General features: G+C 38.6%; 1 protein-coding gene across 3 annotated transcripts; it reads right to left on the bottom strand.

The window, feature by feature from the left end:
- Positions 1 to 527: 527 nt before the first annotated feature.
- MDM1 (Mdm1 nuclear protein) lies at positions 528 to 25,047 on the bottom strand. 3 transcript variants are annotated; one of them, XM_048065428.2, is made up of 15 exons: positions 24,761 to 25,047; positions 24,215 to 24,320; positions 21,406 to 21,764; positions 20,827 to 20,961; positions 18,860 to 19,015; positions 16,678 to 16,811; positions 14,439 to 14,538; positions 10,169 to 10,207; positions 9,617 to 9,792; positions 8,038 to 8,316; positions 6,197 to 6,342; positions 5,941 to 6,071; positions 5,231 to 5,489; positions 4,077 to 4,145; positions 528 to 1,815 (listed from the first exon to the last, which is right to left on the bottom strand). In XM_048065428.2, exons 1-15 carry the CDS (start codon positions 24,776 to 24,778, stop codon positions 1,706 to 1,708), a joined length of 2,217 nt encoding a protein of 738 aa, XP_047921385.2. In that variant the 5' UTR covers positions 24,779 to 25,047; the 3' UTR covers positions 528 to 1,705. The 3 variants fall into 3 exon arrangements, with proteins under 3 accessions (XP_047921385.2, XP_047921386.2, XP_047921387.2); XM_048065429.2 differs by having other exon boundaries at positions 18,872 to 19,015; positions 24,761 to 25,046; XM_048065430.2 differs by lacking the exon at positions 10,169 to 10,207.
- Positions 25,048 to 25,101: the final 54 nt, after the last annotated feature.

The raw sequence follows: 25,101 nt of genomic DNA on the forward strand, positions 1-25,101 counted from the left end.
AAGTCTCCCACTGTAAAACAGTGGCGACTGTCAGTTTTCATATAAGATGTTTTACTCAAAAATAGGGTTTCTTTTTCAGTACAAACTTTCTGACCAATTACAACTTAAGCATTAACTGTATCCCAAAGAATAAGCCCAGAAGTCTTAGAGAAAAAATAAAATGCCTTGATTTGTTTCAAACTCTACTGGTAGGAAGCTATTGCAATGCAGAAATTCTGGAAATGGACACTGATTTCCATCATGATCAGTGCTGGATACCGTTCGTTTTGTATATCAACACCTCATCTGTTGGGGACTGTCCCTTCGGGCATTGCAGCCTTTCAGCTTGTGTAGCACCCATCTGCTCAGGACTCCAAATATCAACATATCCACATAGCTTTAGTAAGTTATTCTTTCTAAAGACTTGTTCTGCGGTCTTGTCTTTCAAAAGTCCATTGGTGTTCCAGCTGAACAGCTGTTCCACTAAACAGAGAAGTGTCAACACAATAGACTGGTGTTTATCTGGAATAATTTGAATAGAAACAAAGCCAACTTAACCCTTTTTTATTTTAAGTATTACATAGACGTAATTGTGTACAAAATCAGAATGCATACAAATGTGTACAAAATTCAAATTGTTCTGGTACAAAATTTCCAAATTAAATATTATTAACACTTGAAGCCACGCAAGAAGAAACAAACCACTGTAAGAGTTGGCTGCTAGCCATCTACTTCTTCGATTTCATGTTAATTTGTTTGCATCAGTTGCAAAGAGAAAACAGGCTGTCAGCATAAATCACAAATATTTTTTTGCTGTGACAACTGTAACAGTAGTCCAGTCTCCCATAAACAGGCAACTAGAAAGAGGTAATTAAAATGTCAAAGTCAAGAAAACATTCTTCTTTTATTTTAAGATATCAACTACCCCTAAGTACCTGAGGTTGAAGAGGGGCTGGGAAAGACCACTGTTTAAAGTGGCTAAGGTTGTTTTTTCCAGAGAAGTTGACATTAACGCTAAATATGGGTCTCGCCCACAAAACATTTCGCTACATCTTACAATCTGCAGAACTGTACACAGTGATCTTTAACAGTCATCCTGGCCAAAAAACTGTGGGCAATCAAGAAACCCTGAAGCTTAACGTCCTTTTCTGCAACTCTTGTATGTTCCGTATTAGCTTCCTTAAAAAGTAATAAGGGCTTTTTGGTAACAGGCTAAAAGTATTAAGTAGCAAAAGCAATGAATTTTGCTATAGTGCTGTGTTGTACTCACGCTTCATACAGTAACAGAATCAAATACACCACGGTTGCCTTTAAGGTATCTGGTTAAAGTCAAGCAACTGAGATGTTTGGTGAATGATAGCGTTGCCCCTGAATACTGTCCCACATCATACTGCCAGACTGCAGCAGAATACCTTGAAAAGTAATACACAGGTTACTGGGTATAGTAATCGTCTGAGTTTCAAGAGGTGCTATTAAAAACAAAACAAACAACAACAACAAATAAACATGGCTGTGTAACATAATTCTCAAATATAAAGGACCTATATTTTCAACACTGGTTTAAATGTTGAAATTTTAAATTGGGATGGCAAGTCCTAAAGTTAAGTCATAGTAGTGACAAGTGAAAGGATGCTACATGGCACCTACAATCATCATTTTTAAAAATTTACACTACAACCTATAAAAATAAATATTTTTACAGTTTCTATAAAACAGGTGGGAGAGCCTATGTCTTGCCCCAGAAATCCTCCTTCCTCTTCTGAGCTCGTTCCAGTATCTGAGATGCAAGTGAGCTAGAAGCTGCCGAGCGAGCAGAAATCTGAGACAGCCTGTCATCTGTTGGGGAAAGCAACAAGGGAAAAAATAAACACAAAGATTAAATATGCATTTAAAACACAGCTGCATTCATGGCAGACTTGGGAAGTACAGGTATTTTTATATCCTCTGTAATGGTAGATAATAGAACAGTATCACAATATACTTTGATTCTATTATTTGGTAACTGACATACAGGAGAAGAATTTCACTAGAAAGCTACTAGGAGGCCACGTAAGCTTAAGAGAGCTACATGCCCGGCACTTAAACTCAAGAATGAGATCCCCAATGTCACCTGGGGAATTCTGAAAGTACTACCCGATTCTCCAGGTCATCTTTACCTTTACTCTCCTGTCAGGGACCTCAGACATTGCTCCTCTGCATAGACTAGACTCTGACAAAAACATATTCATGAAAGCAAACCACTTCAAGCAAACAGGACAACCTTAGAATGCCACAACTAAAATATCACAACCTATGTTGCCAAAAGAGCTCTTTTGTGCCAAAAGCAGTTAGTGTGCCACAAGCTGTTAAAAGAAATGTATCTTCTGAAGAAAACAGGAAGTTTAACACAACGACAACAAGCAAGCTTTATAAATGTACTTCTGAAAGGTCTTCTTTTCGAACACAGGATCCACTTCACACCCAACAGAACTTTGAAAATTAAACAGCCTGGATGCTGCTTCTGTGGCAAAGCACAACGTTTTACTTCTGCAACATCATTATTAACTTGTTGCTACAGCCCCGTCAAGATGCTCTCTATGAAAAATTACACCCATTCTCCTGCAATGGATTAAAATATACATATATATATATATATATATATATATCCCTGCTTTCCAGGCCTCCTACCACCAAAACAACAACAAAGATTCTGCATCTAAGTTCTACCAGACCTGTACTTTGTCAGTGTTTCAATAAACTGTTCAGGAGCATTTCTAAATCCTTGAAATGCAGTCATACAAACAGCTCACAACAGACTCACACACTGTGCATAACAACTGTGTTCCTACGTATGAGAAAGCTGCTAACTACACTTGTGCAATCAGACGTGTCCTTGGAATAACTCCCAGTTTTGTATGCACATGAACAACTATGGGCATACGAAATATCCGTGAGCTGGCACATTGCACCTGTTTCTGAAAGCTCATATACCATCACTCAGCTCATAGTAAAAAAAAGAAACAGCAATTACTGCACTTGATCTGTGAGCTGCAAGCTCGTGGGAAGCTGCAGAGTACTATAGGATTTTGCATGGTTTATGTAGATACACAGATGCTTGGCTGAGCCATCTGCACAACCTACACATTTTCCAGCCAACTGCAATGAGTGAAATAGAGAATCAGTCTGAACCTTGGTTAAAACCAAGGAGCCAACAAGCATCAGGGGTACCAGAAAGGGCTTTGGTTACTCTGGGGTATATCTATAAATAAACTGCTGTCAGATACAACCTCACTCTGCCCATACTCTAATCTGAACCAAACACAAGTGATTGTGAGTTGCATAGCACCACACCAAGGTCAACCCTATACGTCAAGCTAAGAAATGATGTGTATCAGCCCAAACTTAATGAGGCTACAGTGCCTTTGGTTGACTCACACGACCAGAAGAGTTTTTTTGTGGCTGCCCACAAAAGGGCCAAGAAGACACACTGGTGGCCCATGCACGCACTGGCTGCTCCCCCCGAGTAAATTTACAGTAAATGGAAGAAAAAGCCAAAACAGCGATCAGAATAACAGGATGCCTCTGCTCCCTAACACACGTAGCAGAGGAGCAGGTTTGAAAATTGAAGTCAGAGGAAACATTTCATGCTACATATCTGGTGGCGAACACTCAAGCAAAATCTTTATCTGAAGATACGTGGTACCTTTTAAGTCGCATCCATAATTACTGAAGCTGCAACCTGAGCTGTGATCATTTTGCAGTTTGCTTCTGTTGCTACCAACACAAAGGCTTAAAAAAAATTGTGGGGAGGAAATGATTTTAGGTATGGAGTTGAGTAAGCTATATTAAACATACTGAACCACAATGGGCTGCTTAATTTTCAGCTGCATTTAATGGTTTATTTATGCTGGAATATACCTTCATATTCCTGCTTCACATTACCGGGGTGAACATTTTTAATTAGTTTTGATAAAACAAACAATGGGGCAGTTATTCATGCAAACACGTAAACCAGTATTAGTTACTGTATTCGGAGACCTCCCAAGTGACTGCAAAAGTTAAAATTAATCTAGGTAACACACATATGATATACAGTAATACTTTGTGACGAGAAATACCTTCATCATTATAGTTTCTTTCCTGAAGGGGTAACTGGAAAGATCTCATTTTTGGATTCCCAATATTTCCTAAGAGAAAAAAGTCAAAGCACATTTTTGAATCATTTCAAAAGAGACAAAGGATAATATTTAATTGTACAACATTTGAAAATGTTGCATTATTTCCATCAAGACGAGTCTTTCAAACAGCAAACATGCCAAAAACTCCATGAGACTCCTTTACCCTAAGCTGATGTAGAAGTTATTCCATGGCATTCTTCTCCCCTATCTTTGGTAAATGCTACAACAGCAATGTAGTAAACTGCACTCCAGGTGCTGAGCTAGAATGCAGCACCAATTCTAACCTCTTTCCAAGGAGATTCTCTGGATTTCACTAATCCACTTAACCTGTCCAGTGCTTGCTCCTTTCTAGAATTAAATTATTACCTTATTATTAACTAGTAATTACAACACAAGAACCAAAAACTGTGGTACTGTTTTGGGCAGCTATCGAAAGCCTTTCTGGAATGGCAATGCAAGTGTATAAACTTTATTTTGACTAAGGGGTGAAGGTCTCTTCATTATCAGATTTATGCCCTCAGTGCCCTCAACAGTTGTCAAAAATCTCTGAAATGCTCCAGCACAAATTCCTCCTCAAAGTAGAATTTTCACAGAGAATTAAAAAAAAAAAAAAAAAAACCTTAAGTGTCTTTTCTCAATATCCAATAAATCTTTTTATGGATTTTTTTTTATTTGTTTGTTTCCATGTTCTGCAGAACTATTTAAGGAGATTATTTCTCAGAAATCCACAACTTCTGCAAAGTAATACCATGTTTTAGAGGTCCAGTTACACATCACTCCACATATACGTATCAGCTGTGGCCTAAAGATTAAACATTACAACTGTTCATGCTAAACCAAATTATTCTCACAATGAGCAAGTACTTATTGAAATTATTACAGAAAAATTAGACAACAGACCACTAGAATACGATGATGTTAGTGGAATCTGAAACCAGGGTGGACAGCTGTGTGCACACCTTCTCAGCAATATGTGCTAGAAAAGCTTCCATTTGCATACAACACATTCTTTATGGTCATTAAGGTCAGAATACTGCAAGGTGACCATTTCCATCCCCTGACACTAACACGGCCAGTTAATAAACAAAACCCACCATTATGCTGGAATTCAGGATCCTTGAGAGTTCCCTGAATACGGGGAGAGGGGCTCCAACAAGACACAGGGCAGCTTCTGGTTGATTTCAGCAGAGGAGGTACAGAGGAATGCTCTTGATGGGCTGAATTATGAGAAACTCGCTCATCAGAAACACCGTTAGAAGGCCACTGATCCTGCCTAAGTGGCAGAGGATCCAGAGTTCCCAGCCCAGCAGGTGGAGAGGTAAGGAGAGAAACAGCTTTCATTTCCACATCAGGCTAAAACAGAAGGTGGAGGATGGGGAGGGAGAAAAGCAACAACAACAAAAAAAGCAGCTCATATATACTGTTTTAAGTATATTCACACCAGCCTTCAAGTACAGACCCTCACGTATACACCAAATGGTTTTAAAAGGAAAAAAATCAAGGGCTCCGGATGGCAACTTGTGGGTTTTTTCATTTGTTTGTTAAAAAAAAAAAAAAAAAAAAAAAACAGACCCCATACTTTTAGCAGAAAAATCCAAAATGGAGCTCATCTAATCTTACTCCTTTATTTGATTAAAAAAAAAAAAAATACATATTTATTCAGACATCATCCCTTTTAGTCACAGATGCTGATAACTTTAGAATAAAATATAACACAAGAAAAAGAATTACTGAGTAAATTACTCAAATTACTTTAAAAGCATTTTCCTGAAATGCAAAATGCTAAGTTCCCTTCCTTACTCACCCGGAAGGATCTTCTTTTTGTAGCTTCTCTTATACCTTGCCTAGCTGAAGAAGGGTCTGTTCCTAAACCTCGCATTCTCGGCTGTGAAGATGAAGACCTCAATTTAGGAGGAGACACTAGAACCGCACCTCCTATTGTAGTGGAGAAAATGAAAAATAAATTATTACCTTAAAAAAAAAAAACTTACTGAATTAATTCATGTATGTCTTTTTTTCTTTAGTTCTTGAAATACAGTTTTGCATTTAAAAGTCTTTACCAACAGCGGGGGTAGTGAGATCATGATGGGTCCTCTGTGCTCTACCAAGAGCTCTCAGCTTTGGAGTAGGAAGTCTGCCGCCTGGCTCCGAGGATACAGAAGAAGAATCTGACACAGCTGCAGAATTCAGCAGTAAGGCATTCTCACTGCAAAAATGAGAAATGATTACAAGGTTAGCTAAGGACTCAGGCATCTTCCATTCAAACTTTTGACTTCTAACACATTCCTATGATGAAGGTAAGTCAGTTAGGGCCATAAAACACCAACAGCCTGTAGCTAAAACACCTGTTTGCAATGACAAATCCTGAACTCTAGCCCCAGGCCTCAGTTTCTGTAATTATTTTTTTGTAAGGTAACTGGATAAAATTCATAAACAGTCTCAACCTACAAATTCAGGCTCCCTCTGTCCCAATAAACCTTGAATGCTTTGCTGCACAGTAGCACAGACTCAGCTGGGCTGGAAAGAGTCCTCGCCCAGCATAACTTTGAGCCTGAAGTTGCCAATAGTCACCTCAGAGGTGGGAATGTAGGTTTTGTCTCTTTTCAGTCAATGTGGTGGAACCGAAACCAAGTATCCCACATTTATGCAACCACTCTAGCCCCCAGGTTATTATATAAATCAGCACTACCACTTCTGTCTTTCTCCTCCAGATGCACTGCAAAATAAGGTGGCAGCATGCCCATGCTGTGTGAAGAACCCGATCCTACCAGTGCATGCTAGACACACTCTGAGGACCTCTAGGCAAGGAGTGTCTCATTTCTAGCTCTTAAGCAGGCTTGGATAGCATGCTGTTGTTAAGCTGCATGGCCACACCTAGAGCAGATCTCAGCGTGCACACAACCACATTGCAAGGTAACAGAGAATCTTCAATGTCAATCCAGAAACATCATTGAACTGCATCACCTCTAGAATCAGAAACTTAAAGTTTTCAGGTGACAGTTTTGAATGCTGAGGCCTGCGTTTCACTTCTATCTGGGTCTAGCATCTCAACCTTTCTTTGCCTGGCTTTGCATACAGGATATAATCCCCAAAGGAGATAATTACATTTCCTTACCTTAGATTTGTGGCGCAACACCAAAGATAAAACACAATAGGGAATAAAAAACGCTTAGATAGTACGGTAACAAGGGCCAGAGTTATTCAGCTTTAAATATATATCAAACTAAAATACCGTTCTACCAAAAAAGTCTGCAAAAGTTGCACAGTAAAAAGCCAGAGACTTCTGTAAGTAGATATAATATAAATCTTTCAATTGCCAAACACAGTACTATGCACTGTACAATCCACATGGTTCTAAATACCCCTACACTTTTTTCCTACCTGGCTTCAGTAATGTAATCACTTGTGATTACTGGATGCTATTTTTTTTTTCTCCAAAGTCCTCTATCTTTGCCCATGAGTTTTATTCAGAAAAACAGGCACTTAAGAACAAGATCGGCATGGATTCTGTCCTTTGAATCCTATGAATCCTACACTATCAACCTGAAGCAAACTGGGAGCTTTAATTTTCACTATGCTTTGCTGCTGTGCAACAAACAGCCTGTTCTGATAGGCCTAGACCACAAATTGTAAAGCTTTGGGAAAAACGCATTGTAATTTGTCATGCTTCTATTGATATTACAACTTCAGCCTGACAAGCTAGAAAGCCAGTATTCTTCTATCAACCAGCTCAATGTCTTGAAATTTCTTATTCCTTGTTGTACAATTAAAAAAAAAGGAGTCACACTAAATTATACTCTTTTAAAGTAAATCTGCTTTAAGAACAAAAACTAGTTAACCTACAAATTTCTGAGATGTTAGAGGAAAAAATTAAATATATGACAAACATGTTCAGTTTTACCCTTCAACTTTGTTATCTTCATTGGTGTCCTTATTGTTTTCTCCTAAATTCTGCACCGCAACTGCATCTTTTTCGTTTTCTTTTTCTTCCTCTCCTGTTGACTGCTGATTCTCCTTTTCTTCAGTAGCTTCTTGTTCACCCCAAACTAAACGCCTTTTGACTGGAACAGTTGAAGCATCTGACATGTCTTTTTTCTCAGTGCCATTCTCGTTTGACTCTTCCCTGGCTTCAGGTTGCTGCAGCATTTTTGGCCTTGGTGCAGTCTCTTTTTCAGAAACCCTAGGCAACAAAGAAAGCAGCATCTCATACCATTGATTTGCATGAAATACGTGTGCCTATATAGAGCATATTCATTAACTTCAGTCCTTCATCAAAAGTACAGCTCAGATATTAAGAAGTGGTACAGTTAACGTGACGTACGATTAAACTCCCATTGAAATTTTAACTGATGTTTAAGCACAACCCGTTTTCAAACTAGGTTCTGTGAAAACTCTTTTTGAACTACTATTTCCAGAAATGGACTGTAAAATTATCTTTGTGTTTTGAAATATGAAACAACAAGCTCTGTATTTTGAAATATAAAACAACAATTTGGATTATCAGAAGTGCTCAAAATGTAACTAATTCCATGTGTAGGAACTGTCTGGTGGCACAATTTTGAAAGCCAAGCAGCTTAGAAAACTACTTTCTTGGCACAACTTTTCAAAAACACAGTGCACAGAAATAAGATCCCAGTGCAGAGAAATAAGGTCAGTAAGAGGGTCTGTATTTCACTGGCAAAAAAAATAAGCTAACAAATCCTAAAAATTACCACCCCATACTTGACATCAGTGTAATAAATACAGTTTTATGAGTCATCCCTCAACCCTTACAACAGCCACAGTCATGCAAATGCATAGATCTCCTCACACCACAGAAGCAGCAGTCTCAGTGGACCATACACTGAATCATCCAAGACATTGTTTTCAAACCTCAGATCTCAGCAAATACACAAATGACTTTTCTTCCCTCTTCGTTTGAAAAATATCTCTGTGCATATCACTAAAACACTATTTCTGAATTTTCCTAGCAAAATATTTAGCATCTGCCAATTCTGATGGAACTCTAAGAAAGGAAAAAATGGATGCACACCATTCCAGATCCTAAATCTTCATCTCAGAACTAAGCAGTGTCTTAAGACTCAACCACTGGGTTATTAATTAATCCTGACAAGAACATGGATGAATTCCAAGCAGGCAAAACGTATTTCACATCATTCCAATAGAAAGAGGAATATTACTTCAGTATGACTCAGTGATAAATTCTCCCATACTTGATGAAATTAAGGTTGTCACACTAAATATACATTTGTGGATAATTATAAAGGAGAAGCATTTCTCTTCTTTCGTAAGATTTGACCATGCCTCATTTTAAATCAGAGAACAAATCAACTGATACATCTGTGAAATGGTAAATGTCCACAACTGTTCCAGAGAATTTATGGTCAAACATCAAAGATCTTAAACCTATGCTAAGCCAACATTCAGCATTTTGCTCTGTTTCAGAGCTGCAGAATAACATGCAGGACTGCACGTCTTACCCAGCAAGATCTAGTGCTCTAATGTCATTGCTGATGCCTTCTTCTGAACTGGAACTCGAGGACACATCCCAAAGACTGTTATTATCAGACAGGATCTGGTTGAGATGGTATCGGGAGAAGTGTGTTCCCTCTATTCGCTGTCTGTAAGCTTTGGCTCTTGCTCGAAGTTCTCTCACCTGCACATCAAAGTTTCGTTAAGTTGTACATCTCTTTCAAGTTCACTTATATATTACTACAAAGTACTTGCATTTGCTAATGGCTGCTAAAGGAGAAAGGCAAGTTACTCATAACACAGGGCCACCCACAGCACGAACATTGCATGCTACAGTAAGTGCAAAAAAAGGAAAGCAAAAATAACAGAAGTTTACGTTTAGTAAGCATGTTTCAGCCATTAAGCCAAAGCAAAATTATCAATTACTTATTCAGTGAGCACAAAAAGTTATGCAGCAGCTATGAGTAAGTTTAGTGTTGGATTCTAGTCTTTTCACCAGGATTTAGGCACAGCACAATGCTCCATTAAAACATTCACAAAAGAACTTAGATGCAACCAACCTCCATATACCACATGGAATTTAGGGGGTTTTGAGATGCCTAAGAAGAGGAATACAGAATTATTTTAAAATTTCTTAATTTCCTGTCAACACTGTATCACTCTTCTAACTTTATTACAGTCTAAGTAAGTAACTAAGGACTGAAAACCTGCCAGTACAGCTCTATGCTGCCTCCCTGAGATTCAGTAACAAGTTGTAAAACAAACACATCAGCACTGGTATTTTGACAATTTTTGTCAAGGTTAAGGAAATTAATTTAGATTTCTAAGCCTTAACGCTCAAAAATTCAATCAGCACATATTAATTTCTGAGTATTTCCAGTCAACAGATCTGTATGCAAGTGTACTACTGAGTTAATAGGTTGTGAATACTGCTACTGTTTATTGCTACACTAATTTTATCTCAGCAAGGAGCTGACGACTACATGAGATCTCTTAATGCTATTTTGTGTAAGTCACAATATCAAAATCATTCCTTCTAGACTATCACTAACTGTAAGAATGAGATGCAAAACTGCTAAAATGTCAGTTTTTGTTTCAAAAATAAGCATTGCAAACCCTCTCTTTAGATATTATGCTGCTGATTTAACACCGCCATTTTTATGGCTAAAACTGTTGCAATACTCACTGCCTTGTGTCTTTCACACAAACACAATTTAAAGCACATGAATAAAAAGCAACAACAAAACTTTTATTTTCAAATGATTAAAAATAAGTTCTTGATATGGTTGTATGTATCTTGTTATCCGGTCTCACTAAAAAATGGTTCAGAGGAAATAAGCACTTTGTCAAAGAGCAGAAAAGCAATACTGACACTACCCTTAGTACATTTTTACTTTATTATTATTGTTATTTATTTCACGATAGGCTTAACATAGTTCTTCCTGAAAGGAACAGGGGTAAGTGGGCCAAATTCCACAAATCCCACTAAAAGCACACGGATACAGCGGATAGAAATCCACTTAGACTACACCAGCTAATGCCCCACAAGTTGACCCACTAAACTTCCAAAGAATAGCCCATTAAAAATATATACTTGTCATTTTAAGAGGAGAGTTTAAAGTTTGAGATGCGAGCGATTTACTGGATTATTCACTTTAAGCAGAAGAATGAAAAATTAATTATGATAGCCACACCAGAAGGAATATAAATCCAGAGCAACAGGACACTGCGGGGGGGAGGAAGAATACTATGTCTCCAGTGAATTGTGAAGAAGTACAAAGGACAAGCGTCTCCTTCAGTGACTCAGCAGGCAGCGTTATCTCAGCAGGACACAAGCCCCAGAGAGTCCTGCTGTGATTATGAATCGTCCGCATTAATTTTTCAAAAGCATAATTCAAAGAGGTCTTTTCATTCTGCTGCTCAAAAGAAAACCTTAATGATGTGTATTTTAGGTAGCAATCTAGCAATAATCACTACAGCTAAGGTCATGCCAGGACTCTATTACAATCTTCGCTGTTGGGCTCAGAACTTCAGAAAGTCCATTTCGGACCCAAAGCTATCTACGTATGGTCTCAACTAAGGGGGAAACCCGACTGCAGCAGTCAAAGCTTATCATCTAATCACTTACACTACAGAGAGGTGTTCTGTAGGCACCCTCAACAGGGGGGAGTCTCAAAGAGCAACCTGAGGCAGCAATGACACAGCTCTGCAGAGCAGCCGTGTCAGTGCATTAGCACGGGAACAGGTAGGGAATCGTTTACAAACCAAAAGGACTGCTGAGAAACGGGTAAGGAAGCCTGTATTGTGAATGGCTTTGTTGCTTTACAAACAAAACTACTGCTTGATGCTTTTTCCAAGCTTTACATCCCTTTATTAATCTGCAGTAACGTATTTCTCAAATGGCTAAATTCTTTCTTAGGTCTCAACTGTGAATGAAATATTTTATTCATTTCTGTTAATTCAGACATACTGGATTCCTAGCCCTTAGAACAAAAATATTACTGAACTCAGAAAAAAAAAATAAAGCCCAGCAAAAAATGAGGTCTATCAGGTTTTTTTATTCATATACTAAGAGAGGTTTTAAGAATTAATTTAATTAATCTTGGTTTCCTTCCAATCTATCCAGAAGACTGGAAAAATTCCAAGCTTTAAACTTGCACTAGACCCACAAAAAACTTCATTTTGAGTCATAATCCTGTAAGATTTATATGGAAATACTAATAAGACACTAACAATTAAAAAAAAAATACACAGAAAATTGCACTAACACATTTGCACAAGCTAAATAGTTTTCCTTGCCTATTAGACAAACTAGATCGATATGCTCACAGACATGTGATTTCAAGTCTAACAGAGGAGAAATTCAGGCAATTCCAATTCCAAAAGCCTCTTCTATATGAAGTCACACTAAGATCTAACGTCGGTATGTATATTTAGAAGTGTGTATGTCATATAAGCATATTTATAGTCAATAAAACATTTGTTATAATTGTCTTAAAAATTGGCTCTTCTAGCTACCTGGCACAACTCCTTCACTTCGAAGGCCCTAAAAATCCTACTAATTCTTTTTTTGAATTCTTCATGAGGTGACTTTTTTTCAGGTTTCCTCTGCAAGTCTCTTGTCAGCAACAAAACCTCCACAGAAGAGTCAGACCCATCCAAACCACCTATCTACAGCGTGGGAATTTCTTGTGCACTCTAATTAAACACCAGATATATTTACTTCCAACTTCTCTCAAACACATCCTAAAAAAGATCCTGCCTTGTTAAGGCCTAACGCCCACCCTCCACCTGCAGTCTCCTCATTCCTTCCCTTGATCGTACTGCAGAGACTCCTCCCAGCCGGCCGTGTAGCAAACAAAATACACTCCCCGGCAATGCGTCCCTCTCCCTCTACTTGCCTACCAGGCAGCCACTCTTGAAGCAGACGCTGCTCTGGACTGCCGCCTGCTCCAGTTTTGGATGTTTCTGACACAACATCCAGCCTCCAGACAAAAGCCTTAGATGCCAGACAAATGAGGTGATATTCCACAGAAACGTTCTGTATACTGCTTACAGCCGGGCTGCATGAGTAGCTTAGATTATTCTACAGCCTTAGGAATGGTTAGTGTAAATCTAATACATCCGTCGGTATTTATCAAACAGAAAATACTGCTCGTTTTTAGTCCTCTAACCTCCTCACCAGACTGTTTTTGCAGAACGGATTATCTGATGATGGATACAATAATTTGAGTCACCACAAACTACAATATAATTTAAACTTCGAGACGTATTTCTCATTATTACCTACATTCAATATAAATTTCTTTTTACCTAAGAAGAATAGAATGACTTTTTAGATCCTGTAAGAAAACATAGAACTGAAAGCTACCATGATACTCGTGCCTTTTCCAGCGAATGCTATTTGCTGAAGCTCAAAGCCCAGTGCCCTAGAGCCATCCCCTCCAGTTCTGCCTTCCACATCAGCTTGGTCTTGACCGATGAGACAGCTCTCATTTGCCAAGTATCTACCATGTATTTAGCGGCACGCAGTGTGTCAGGAAGGCTCCCTCCATCACATGAGAGAAGCCTAGGCCACTTCAGTGAAATCTGACTGCTGCAGAACTAGCTCTGGCAGTTTTTTAGCAGATTGCTGAAGGTTTTGATGTACTTGGGTAATTCAGGGAACCTTACTCAATAATCGCTGTGAAATACTACGCTCCTGAAGCTGTTGAGTATTTTCAGAGTTCTCAAATGAGTTCCTATGGGGTATAACACTGATTGTGGTTGCTAAATAAATTACAAGAAAATACTTCGGTTTGCTAAAATTGGACAGAGAAATTCTAAATTTTATGGTGCCTTCGACTGAACGCAGCTGACTGCTTTGAATGGATTTATCCTGGCAGGCTAACAAACTGAGCCTGACCGTCAGACTGACCTAGGCTCATACATGTGTTGGCCTTTTCCTTTTATCCCCTTGAAACTCCTACCATCTAATTCTACACTGTAAAAACACATTAAAACTGAGCTGAACATCCAACACTGCAATTATCCGGTCGAAAAGATGCTGTTCTGGACAACTCTGATTTGTAAGGGAAACAAAGTTCCTCCCTTACTTTCCATGTCACATTAATTAATTTATTTTTAAAATCACACTGCCTCTTACTTTTTCTTACTACATATTAATCTGACTTGTCAGAACTTAGTCTTCTTTGTAGTCACCTTTGTTAGCACTGCAATCTCAAAACCATTTTATGAAGACCACAATTCGAAGTTTGTTGCATATAAAAAAGGATAATACAAAGCATACTCAGGTTTCAGATTTATTTTTTTTTTTTTAATAATACTCACCTGATTGGGAACTTTACTCCTAATACGAGACCAAGCTCCATCTTTGTAGAAATACTGGGCTGGAGACAAAAATTTTGACCTATATTCAGTGTTCATCTTCCTAGGATACCAAGAATGAGGATGGGGGGAAAAAACAGAAAGAATAAAGCTTGATACCCAGAAGAGTCTTTTTAAAAACATTTTTAAATTTATATTAACAATAAAAGGTATTCTTGCACTTAAATTCCAGGGCTAAGATATGAAAATGCACACTTTGAAACACAGCTGACCACCGTCAACACAAATAGGAAAGACATAAGAGCTCTTTCATTTGGTAGTTCTCAAGTCTTCAAGTAGTTACTCCTGTTGTTTTCCTCACAACACTTCTGCCAGAAACTCTTTCCCTCTCAGCCAAATCAGCAGAACACAGTACACATACAAGCCTCAATTATTTCAATACAAAATGGAACATCTTGGTTTAAGTCACTGATGAAGGTGCATTTAAGTAAAATTGCCTGGTCTGGCACTAAGGCGCCCAAGATGTTTCCTTCTATGAACTCTGCTATAAAGGCAACATGCTCTGCATATGGCTGGGGTGGGTTCTTGGGGGCAGAAACATCTGACTACCAGAACAACGTTCAGTAATAATTCATCTAACTATGGCCTACTGTCTTTGATCTTCAAAAGCACTCGGTACGCTTAAAGACAGATTCATTTTCCCTTCAGCCACTCAAGTGTAAACAGAAAAATTAGCATAATCCAACTTAACGCAGGCACTAAGCAATACTACAAGCCCTTTAAACACTGAACTGTGGCTGTATTAGCTTAAATCTAAAGAGTTGTTTTTGCTTTAGAGCATTGCTAACTTTTTTCACCTGATATTTAATATATTAAAATAAATATACGTTTTCAGTCCTTCAGAAGTAGATCATAGAAGTCTGAAGTCAGAGAATAAAATGCACCTTTTAAAACAAAAAGTATCAGGGCGAAAAAAAACCTTTATATTCAGAACTTCTTTCCATATGGCTCCTTTTTTAAGACTCAGATTTTTTTCAGTTTTACTTGCAAAACTAAAGGACTAGTTCAAAAACACATCACTACTGTGCCTCTGTCTGTCATTCTGTTGCAAAAGCAGGCCATGCAATGCAGGTTGCATACGAAGTGCAAGTCCTGTCTGCATACTGACAACTTTTCCTCTGCACATTTTCACAATGATTTGCACAGTGACTGTTTTGGAAACTTTTGTTTGTGCTACCACACTGAAGGCATAAGAGGCAGAAACCTGTCCTTAAATTGGTAGAAAATGCTCAAGAATTTTATACAGAATTTTACACTGAAAAATTGACTACAATCTATGACATCAAGGAACTATGAAATCTAAAGATTTAAAGGCTTCAACTACCTTATATCTGCTCACTTTTTCATAAAGCAATTTTATTTCATAGTATTTGGGGAGATGATTTTGTCATTATCTGCCAATACCTAAAAGCATTCAGACCTTGGTAAGTCTCCTCTCCCATCTTCAATCTAATACCTTAACACTGACAGAAAGCCATGTGAAGGGAAGCAATCACTGGGAGATATAAGAAGTGTGAAGACAGCAGAGATGGAATAGATTTACACATTTTTAACCTTACTTCCATTCTGGGTTTTCATTTCTCTGACTTACCTCAGATGTGTGGAAAAAGGAAACATGAGTTCAGTTTCTACAATGTAGGTATGCGGCAGGAGAAAGATATTTGAATATCTCTCAGTAACATACAGTGTCATTTTATTTCAATGTTTGTCAGATTACCCTATATTACCCTATAATAAATTTCTTTATTTCCCTTTAGTCTTGTATGGTCTAGAAAAAGAAGACATCAAGTACAATCAACCCAGTTTTAAGACATGTAGAGCAAGCATAGGAAAGCAGTTTGAAAGGTGACTACAACTTCCAAAGCACTCTCTGAGAGTTTAGAAGCAGCACTGCATCGATTTAATTTCATTTGATTTTAATTTATCAATAATAACATTATTGCATCAGGAGGTTCATCTGAACCAGTGTGTTCACAAAGCTTCCACTGCCTGGAGAAAGGGATACAAATTAACATCAGGTTTAGAGGTACCCACAGGAAGCTCAGACTGAGTGCTGCAGGGCACAGACACCACAGTTGTTCTTGTGACTACAGGATCATATAGATAAAGGCCATCATAAACCATTCTAAACAGTCAGCTGTACACCTATTTGCTAGGCTAGGTTTTCCCATTTTATACATACCCACGATTTGTACGTAAAGAGAGGGGCTTTTGACTGATATGCTGCTTATTTTTTTGTTTAGGATGTTTCTGCTCTGATTTCCCTTGTTTTGATGCATCTTCTGCTGGCTTGTGAAACGGTTCTTCCCTCTTACTCTAAGGCAAAGATAATTTTAAAAATACTGCATTAGCTAACAAACTGAAAACCCTCATGTTCCTTTTGACGTCAAACTTTTGCAAAAAGTTAATTTTAAAATGTTAGCTGTTTGGCATACTTAATACAAGATAGCATATTACATTTTGTTAATGCAAGAATCAACCAGCAAAATGCCAAAGCTATAATTCCAAGTGCAGCATTCACTTAGTTAGATGATCTATTCTGTACACTTCACAAAATGAATTTAACACAAAAAATAAATAAAAAAAAGAGTACCATACCTGTGCATTCTAACCAGATTCAACATGTATATTTCTGGAATTTATAATTAAAATAAATAAATACTGTTAGCCTTATAGTAAAGCAATATAAACCGATTTATAATAAACCAAAATGTGATTTTTTAATTTGCTGTCCTTCTGGTTTTGAAAGGGTCAGATTGATTTGTTCAGCTTTCACATCAAACAATTTTTTCCTGTTTATTTCATCTTCTTGGAAATCTCAAACATTATTTCTTTTTCTGCTGGAGACCTTTACAGAAATTGTTCAAATTCAAGAAAACAAGCACGTAAAGCAAGAAAAATAGCACACACAAACTCCCAAATTTTTCTTTCAAGAAATTCATCAAAGAAGGTATGTGGGTATAGACAAAAAGCATTTTGAACGCTTTCACCAAAAATTCCCTTCTCGTGCCTTCTTTTCCTTTCCTTATTAACTCTCATGGGAAAACATAACATGAATTTCTGATATAAGAAACAAAGAAATGCTTCCTGAAAGCCTTGTGACTTTTAGGCTTTCTTCACATCTGCTAGAAGAGGGAGGAAGGGGCATAATGTCTGTCAGTCTTAAATGAGACTTAAAACAACAGGCAGGTCTAGGTTCTAAATCATAAAGCCTCCAAGTCAACAAACGTCTTTAAGAACCTCAAAAGTACCGACAGCTTAAACCAAGCCACAGGCACTCCATGTTAAGGATGCATCTGGCTCAGTAACAGTCCTACGGAACATGCTGCCTTACAATGGCTGTTTCTGTTTACCAAGAAACAGAGGCGGGCATTGAAGAGACTCTCACGTGGTCCTTCCACCTGAACAAAGGTTAGCTAACCTGCAGAAATTTAGACAACGCTACTCTCAGCATCTTGCTACAAAAAGAGACATTCATTTTTCCACCTTGCAAAACGTCATGCAATCTAAACTGCTCTCTCCTATTTTCAGAAGGTCTTAATCTGAAGCAATTCCTTGTTATTAAATGCATTTGGTAAAAAAAACTACAACCACATTTACTAAAATTCCACCAGTGTTTGTTCAAGTCAACAGCAAGACAAGGAAACGCAAGGCCTCAGACAGCTAAATGACTTTTGTAAAAGACGTTTTGCTCTGATCAACAGAACTTACATAGGCTATACAACGTCCTGTGTTTACCTTTCAACTTATGAAGCTAAAGGCAAATCAACAATAACCCTTCCTCCATATTTCTTTAAAAAAAAAATTGTCTGAAAATCAGTTCCAACTGTGACATCGTAATTTCTTTGTTTTTAATTCACACACTATCTGACTTACCTAATAAATTCCAGGCCTAAACAGTAGTAAAAGCATAAGCCCTCCCATCCATCCTCCTGCACCCTAAGAAACTACACTGGTAGCAACAAGGGCATAAACTGGAGTTAGATTTCAGAAACTATGCCAATCACTAAAAATGTTTGCATGAAAAAAAAAAGAAAAGAAGAATGAACTCAAACTAACAACTCAAAAAAGAACTTGAAAATTCATAATCAAATTAAGGTGACAGTTCAGGAAAAAAACACTTGGAATGACTTTGTAAACTGAACAAATGCACTGCAGAAACTACTAAGAGAAAATAAAGCTGTACAGTGCTGTTTTCAGTCTTTTACAGCAAAACAACTACTGAGTCCAGTCCAGTGTCATTAATAACAGCTACGAAATGTAACTGCAACAATTTTTTAAAAATCCTCACACCCACATTATTGAAAAGAACAATCAAAACTATTTAAGCATACTTAATGCCTTTCTTTTAGGGAAATATTTACTTGCTCACAAACCAGAAATTCTTTCTCTTCTGAACAGCATCTCTCTTGTGGGCTCTTAGCAGGAGGAGAACCTTTGGAATTTCTGTCATGTTCTGTTTCAGAAGTAATTGCAGGAGACTTGAACGGAGGTATGGATTTACTCGTATTGCAAATAACCTTTAGGTAAGGAAAAAAGATGAAAAAAATAGTATGGTGATTTGCTTACCTTAAGGCTAAATTTTCAAAATCAGTTAACCAATTCAACATACCAACAGAGAGCCAGTCATGCATAAAAATACAGTATGTGCAGGCTAATTAACATCTAGGACAAATTGAAAAGAAACTTGCTTTCAAAAAAAATACATTTGAAGGAGAGCGATTCAGGCACAGTTAAACCTGTGCTCAAATGCTGTTCTTACCGAAGTTCACTAGCAAAGGTTTTCTTTATTTGGGAAGACAGTGGGGAATGCTGCAGCTCAGCTTCAGGCTTATATGTAGGATTTATTTATTTTTAAAACAGATGACATAAAACTTCCCTAGGAGTCCTGTCCGTAAGAAACAACAGATGACTGTTCTCTGTTTTTGAACTAGATGCTTAGGGCTTGGTAATTTGATCTAACCACTGTTTTCCATTCGCTACTGCATTATAAGCCAAGGTACAGAATTTACCTAATATGTGATTTGATATCATTTCCTCATGGGGTGTTGAGAGTCGAAAGACCAGGCCATATGTCACATGTGGCATACGTTTTCCTCAGCTTTGCTATGTGAGTTTAGGTGAGACTTACAACCTAACTTGGATAACTTGGTCAAACCAAACTGATTTCTAATAAAATCAAACGGAATTCCGTATGAAACTTTCCGTAGGGTGACATTCTGGTACTGGCCTCTTCCTGAAATGGTCCTTTGGTTTCTATGCTACTGTCACACTTTTCAGTGAGTTCTCCTTGCATAAGGGACTGCTGGGAAACAGGTATCTCAAAGTACGTCCACCTGCTTGGCATTGCAACAAGAAAAATACAGGAACAGGTTTATAGTGATTGACCCTAGTTATCAACATCTATCACCTCTGAAAGCCATTAGGGAACAAATCTGCTACCTGCAGATAGCAAAAGAGATAGCATCATCTGTGGTAATCCCATTAACGCGTATGCCCCGAGTGAAAAAAACAAGACTAAACAAAAGCTTTCTTTTACAGCAAAGCTTAAAATTCCAGATTCTGCAGAAAGGCCTATACTGTAAAAGGACCAAAAGACAGAGAGGGTCTCTTTTGTCCCAACCTCTGGACAATATATTCAAAACACAAAGCAGTCTCACAAGCAGAATTATTCTTCGTGATCCGATTAGCAACGTTCCCAATCCTATGAAGTCCAAAAACTCCTAAGATGCATCAAAATCCCACAGGAGTGTCTTAACATCAGGAAATTCCACTCATATAGAAGCAGTTCTCATGAAAGAAAAAACACAGCTGACTAACTACAGAGATGCACTTTAGGGCCTAGAATTATATGTGCACAGAGATGGAGACTGCGAGTAAGAAAACATGGTAGCCCATAAAAGACCCTGAAAATAAATACTGAAACCTGCTTGATTTCAGTGGCAAGACATGTTATTACAATAAAGAACATCTGAACATCCCTATGTTGATTATCTATATACAAGACGACATAAAAATTATGAAAATAAAGGGTAACACTGAGTAGGACCTCTGAGCTCCTCAGGTAAAATTAATGCAAATTAAAGAAAATGGTCCTGTTAGAAAGAAACTGAACAAAACCAGGGCGGAGGAGATCAAGTAATTACACTTGGCTACAATGAAGAATCACAAGGAAACACATCTGATTATCCTGCACTTCTTTATAATAGAAGAAAAAAATGTATTAATAGCATGCCAGTTTATTAAAAAAAAAAAAAAAAAGGAAATCTTGGAAATTAAACAACTTTCCTTAGACATAAAAGAAATTATTCATTTAGTTTTTGAAAGTTACCTCTTCAGCTGCAAGTATGGGTGACTTTTCATGAGGACTCTTCCAAATAAATTGGCTTTGATATTCAGAATTTCTGGGGAAAGTATTTAAACGTGGAATATTCATGCCTGCTTTCCTCTGAAGGACTCTGTGAAGCTGACAACATTTAAAAAAAAAAAAAAAAGAAAATTAACACCAATTGTTCCCTTTCCTACAATGTCTTGCAAGTCATAAATCTTTCAATGCACATCTTCAAAACATTTTTTTTTTGTTATAGGAATTGTATGAAGGCAAAGTATGTTTTCTCATTATAGCCAACAACCCCAAGAAGTCTATAAATCATCTGCTAAATCGTCATTTAAGTGAAATCAGTAGAGATGGCATGTGAAGGGGAAAATTTGTATTGACCTACAATGGAACCAAAAGCTGGTCTCAGAAGTACGGTTCTCCCACCAGAGAAGCTACAACGTAGAACAACATCAAAATACAGAACTAAGGAAAGTGAGACAACAGAGGTGGTGTTACGTGTGCTAACCTGCTGTAAATATCAGATTAGTAATTTTTATACCAGTCAATTTAAAAAAAATAATCTTCCCTTACCCCATTATCCATTTTTTCTGGTTCTTTTTTTGAAGATACAAATGCTTCATTTTTATTTGGTGGAGCTACAGTTGGTGATCTCTTCATATTGTTTTCTGCAAGGGCAAGAGCAGTTTCAACTCTAGAATCTGCAGAATGTGACCGAACTTTTGGGGGGAGCCTTGGTCCTTCCGGTGTTTCAATTTTTTCCTGATTCACATCATTATTATGGCCTGTGTGCAACTCTGCAGTCTTCAGAGCCTCAGTTTCAAGTGGGTCATCCAAATCACAATCTGCTGTCCATTCAAACGACTTTGAAATTTGTGGATTATGGTATGGTACCCTTCTCTTGGAAATGAAGTTTGGTTCTCTTGTGATTCCTAAAAAAAAAGGACATACTAGGTTTAACTAAAACGTTATCTTGAATACATAGTATCACTCTATTACAAGAAGAAACAGAAAGCTTTTCATACAACAGATAATTAGAGAAAAAATATTCTAGTATCTTTGAGCAATGACAGCCTATGAATTGTGGGCACAATCGTGAAATTATGACTTCTTTCACATCTGTGAATGCCCCTCCTTTCCACTCAAGAGGGACAGCAACACCGTGCTCCAGGACCATGCTGGATAAAACCCTGTTAAGAAAACGTGGCCACAGAACAATCTTTTGCAAGTTGATTCTGGGAACAGGAAAAACAACAACAAAAATTAACGGAGACAGTGAAGAGAACGTTGTTAACACAGCTAAAGAATAACCAGCCTATAGTGATAAAGAATGTCATGAGCACTTCTAATTACACGTGCACTATATACCTTGCTAGACAGGTTCTCATTTACTGTGCATGGACCGTGACAGACCCCTAATACAATTGCAGGCCATTAAAGAACAGATACTTGAACTGACTTCCATTTTTGAGTGTCTTGAAGAGTCTATTTAAAACTATCACCTCAGATAGCCGGTAACACTTTATAGTGCAAACATGAAATAAATTCCAAAATTCTAAAGAGACCTCATAACAAAACAAGGTATAAAGTTATTTTAAAGAATTGCTGACATTTACACATGCAGATGAAAATAGAATTACCATACCATTTTAAGACAAGGACTGAATGGCTGGACACATTTAAAATGGAAAATCACAATTCAAACATGAAGTGTACATATGTGATGGAAAAATAATTGAAGGCCTATAACTGGCTGAAAGAAACAATTTCTAGGAGAAAGAAACTCCCGTCTCATGAAAAAAAAAATGTAGAAAGAGATAAACTGCAGTGAAAGATCTATACGTACTGTCTGTATGCCCAACTATATATACAGGTAGTAGGAAATAATTCCAGTGGAGAAACACTGGAAAAGTAACAGGAAAGAACTCAGAGCACCTCTTAACTCTTTCTGCCAGTATTCCAAGCCATTCTTAAAACTATCAATTATGCATTTCAACAGGAAGAACAGTAAGCATATTAACAACAGCAATCTGCACCGATGACAAAGTCCTACAAGGTGTCAAGAGTGACATTCAAAGATGCACGCTGTTAAATGGCCAGAAGATAGGTGTGAGTGCAAATGAATCCAAAAATGTAGGAAAACTACACCAAGCACACACAAAATCACAGCTACAACGTGAAAAGGAGAAACTGCTGTATTGCTAACTCATGACTTTATTGCAAGTCTTGTAATATTTGCTGTATGAAGTTTCACCATCCTTCACGTGACTGGAGATGATGCATAGCTTACAATTTTCAAAACAGGTTAATATGTGTGGATATGTCTGCATTTCAGAATTTGTGGAAGTTACTCTCTTAAATACAGGTACCCGCACCTACAGGCATGTGCAAGGAAAGCAAGGTTAAAGAAAGACGTATCTTGCTGTAACAAAGAAAGCAGTAATATACAAGTAAAATCTTTGGCAAAATTAAATTATTTACTGAAATGTCTAGAATTTTGGTCGAAAACAAACCATACTTCCAGCAGTTGGTTCTTAATTACTAGGCCATAATAGAGATCACTTATTGTATCGTCTAATGAATATATTGGACTCCAATTACACAGACTGCATAGTGTGATTGCACTGAATTGCACAACTCTGTTAATCTGCTTTGTGCCACTACAATAATTTGTATTGTTTTAATGCTCCTTTTCAATGCACTGCCAGTTGTCATCACTCTACAGCTTACTCCTATTCCTCAACTCTCAATGGGTCTTCCAATCCAGACGCTATTTCCTTTCTCTCCTACTTTTCAATTTCACATTTCCCTGCCAGGATAACATCTAGAACACTAAATCCCAGACTACAGCATCACAAGCTTTGCCGTTTAATGTCCATCTTTTTTGTTTGTCCTAGTCAGCTGCCATGGGTAAGTCTTCCTAACAATTTTACTTTATATTAGACTTTGATCAAATTAGTCTTTTCTTAATAAAAAAAAATTACTTAGTGGTTCTATGTACCATAGGTAAACCAATGCATCCTTCTACGGGCTCTGTATGGGTTAACACTGCACCTGTGCTTCATGTTTGGGATTTAGTTTATGCTGCACATCAGAAACCACGTTTTTGAGGTTTTGTATAAATAGCACTAACATTAAAACAAAGTTTCAGTGTAGCCTGAAGAAAGATGGCATTCAAACACGCATTCCTACAAATAGTAACTAGGAATATAATTTCAATTGCGTAAAGAGTCCAAACTGCCAATGTTACCGGTTTGCTGTGGTCGCACACCCCACCACAGCAAGCCTCTCGAGACCCACGGCACCTAAGGCTGATCTTCGTCAGGGCTGACTTGGGTGGTGCTGGGTTTTGCACTCGAGGGGCAGTTTTGGGGACGCTTACCTAACTGATCCGACCGAAGTCCTGCCCACCCGGACTTCTGCTCTTGAGCTGGGCTACACAACTCTGGGGTTTTCCATCTGAAGTTTCTCTTATATTCGCTCAAGCCCTGCAGCAAACAGAGAGGTATCTGTCAAATGAGTGATGCCTGCCGCGCTTCTAGCACCTGTGGGTATGCAATCTGAGAGGAAACACCTCAAAAGACGTCTGCAGGAAACACTTAAAAGTAGGAGGCTGCTCTTCACCTCCCAAACCAAACCCTACAGAGACCAAAAACTACCCTCCGAACAGCAGGAGGAAAAAAAAAAAAAAAACAAGCGTGGAACAGCTTCACGCATACAAAAAGCATGCAAAATCACGCTTTAAATAACTTCTTCCACGCCCACAACGGCGCTCTTTCTGCCTTTTGGGGCCGGTTTCCCTTAGCACAAGGCTCCCCCGCTCCCGCGGCCGCTCCTCCCGCCGGGCCGGGCCGGGCCGCGCCGGGCCCTTCACCGCCGCCGCCTGCCTGCCGCCCCCAGCCGCCCCGGCACCCCCTCGTCGCCTCACCCTGAAGCGCACGGGCATGGCGGAGCGCTGGGTGCCTGCCCTCCGCCTCCAACGCCGCCGCTGCCCCAGCAGAGCCGCCGGCCCCCTTCACCGGGCGCCTGCGCGGCGGCTGCACAACGGGGGCGGGGAGCGCCATGGGCCGGGGCCGGGCGGCCACCGCCTCCCCTCAGGGCGCTGCCCGCGGGGGCCATCTTGGTCCCGCGACTTGCTGAGATCTTGCCTGCTGCCCACCGAGCCCCTCGGCCCAAAAGCGGCACGGCGTGGTTTTGCTGCTGCTGTGGCGGCCCCGGGAGGTCTGGCCGAAGCTGCCAAGGGGTTCTGCTGGCGGAAAAATAAGTTCC

This window comes from Anser cygnoides, chromosome 1 (genome assembly GCF_040182565.1).
Source record: "Anser cygnoides isolate HZ-2024a breed goose chromosome 1, Taihu_goose_T2T_genome, whole genome shotgun sequence".
Classification (NCBI taxonomy): domain Eukaryota; kingdom Metazoa; phylum Chordata; class Aves; order Anseriformes; family Anatidae; genus Anser; species Anser cygnoides.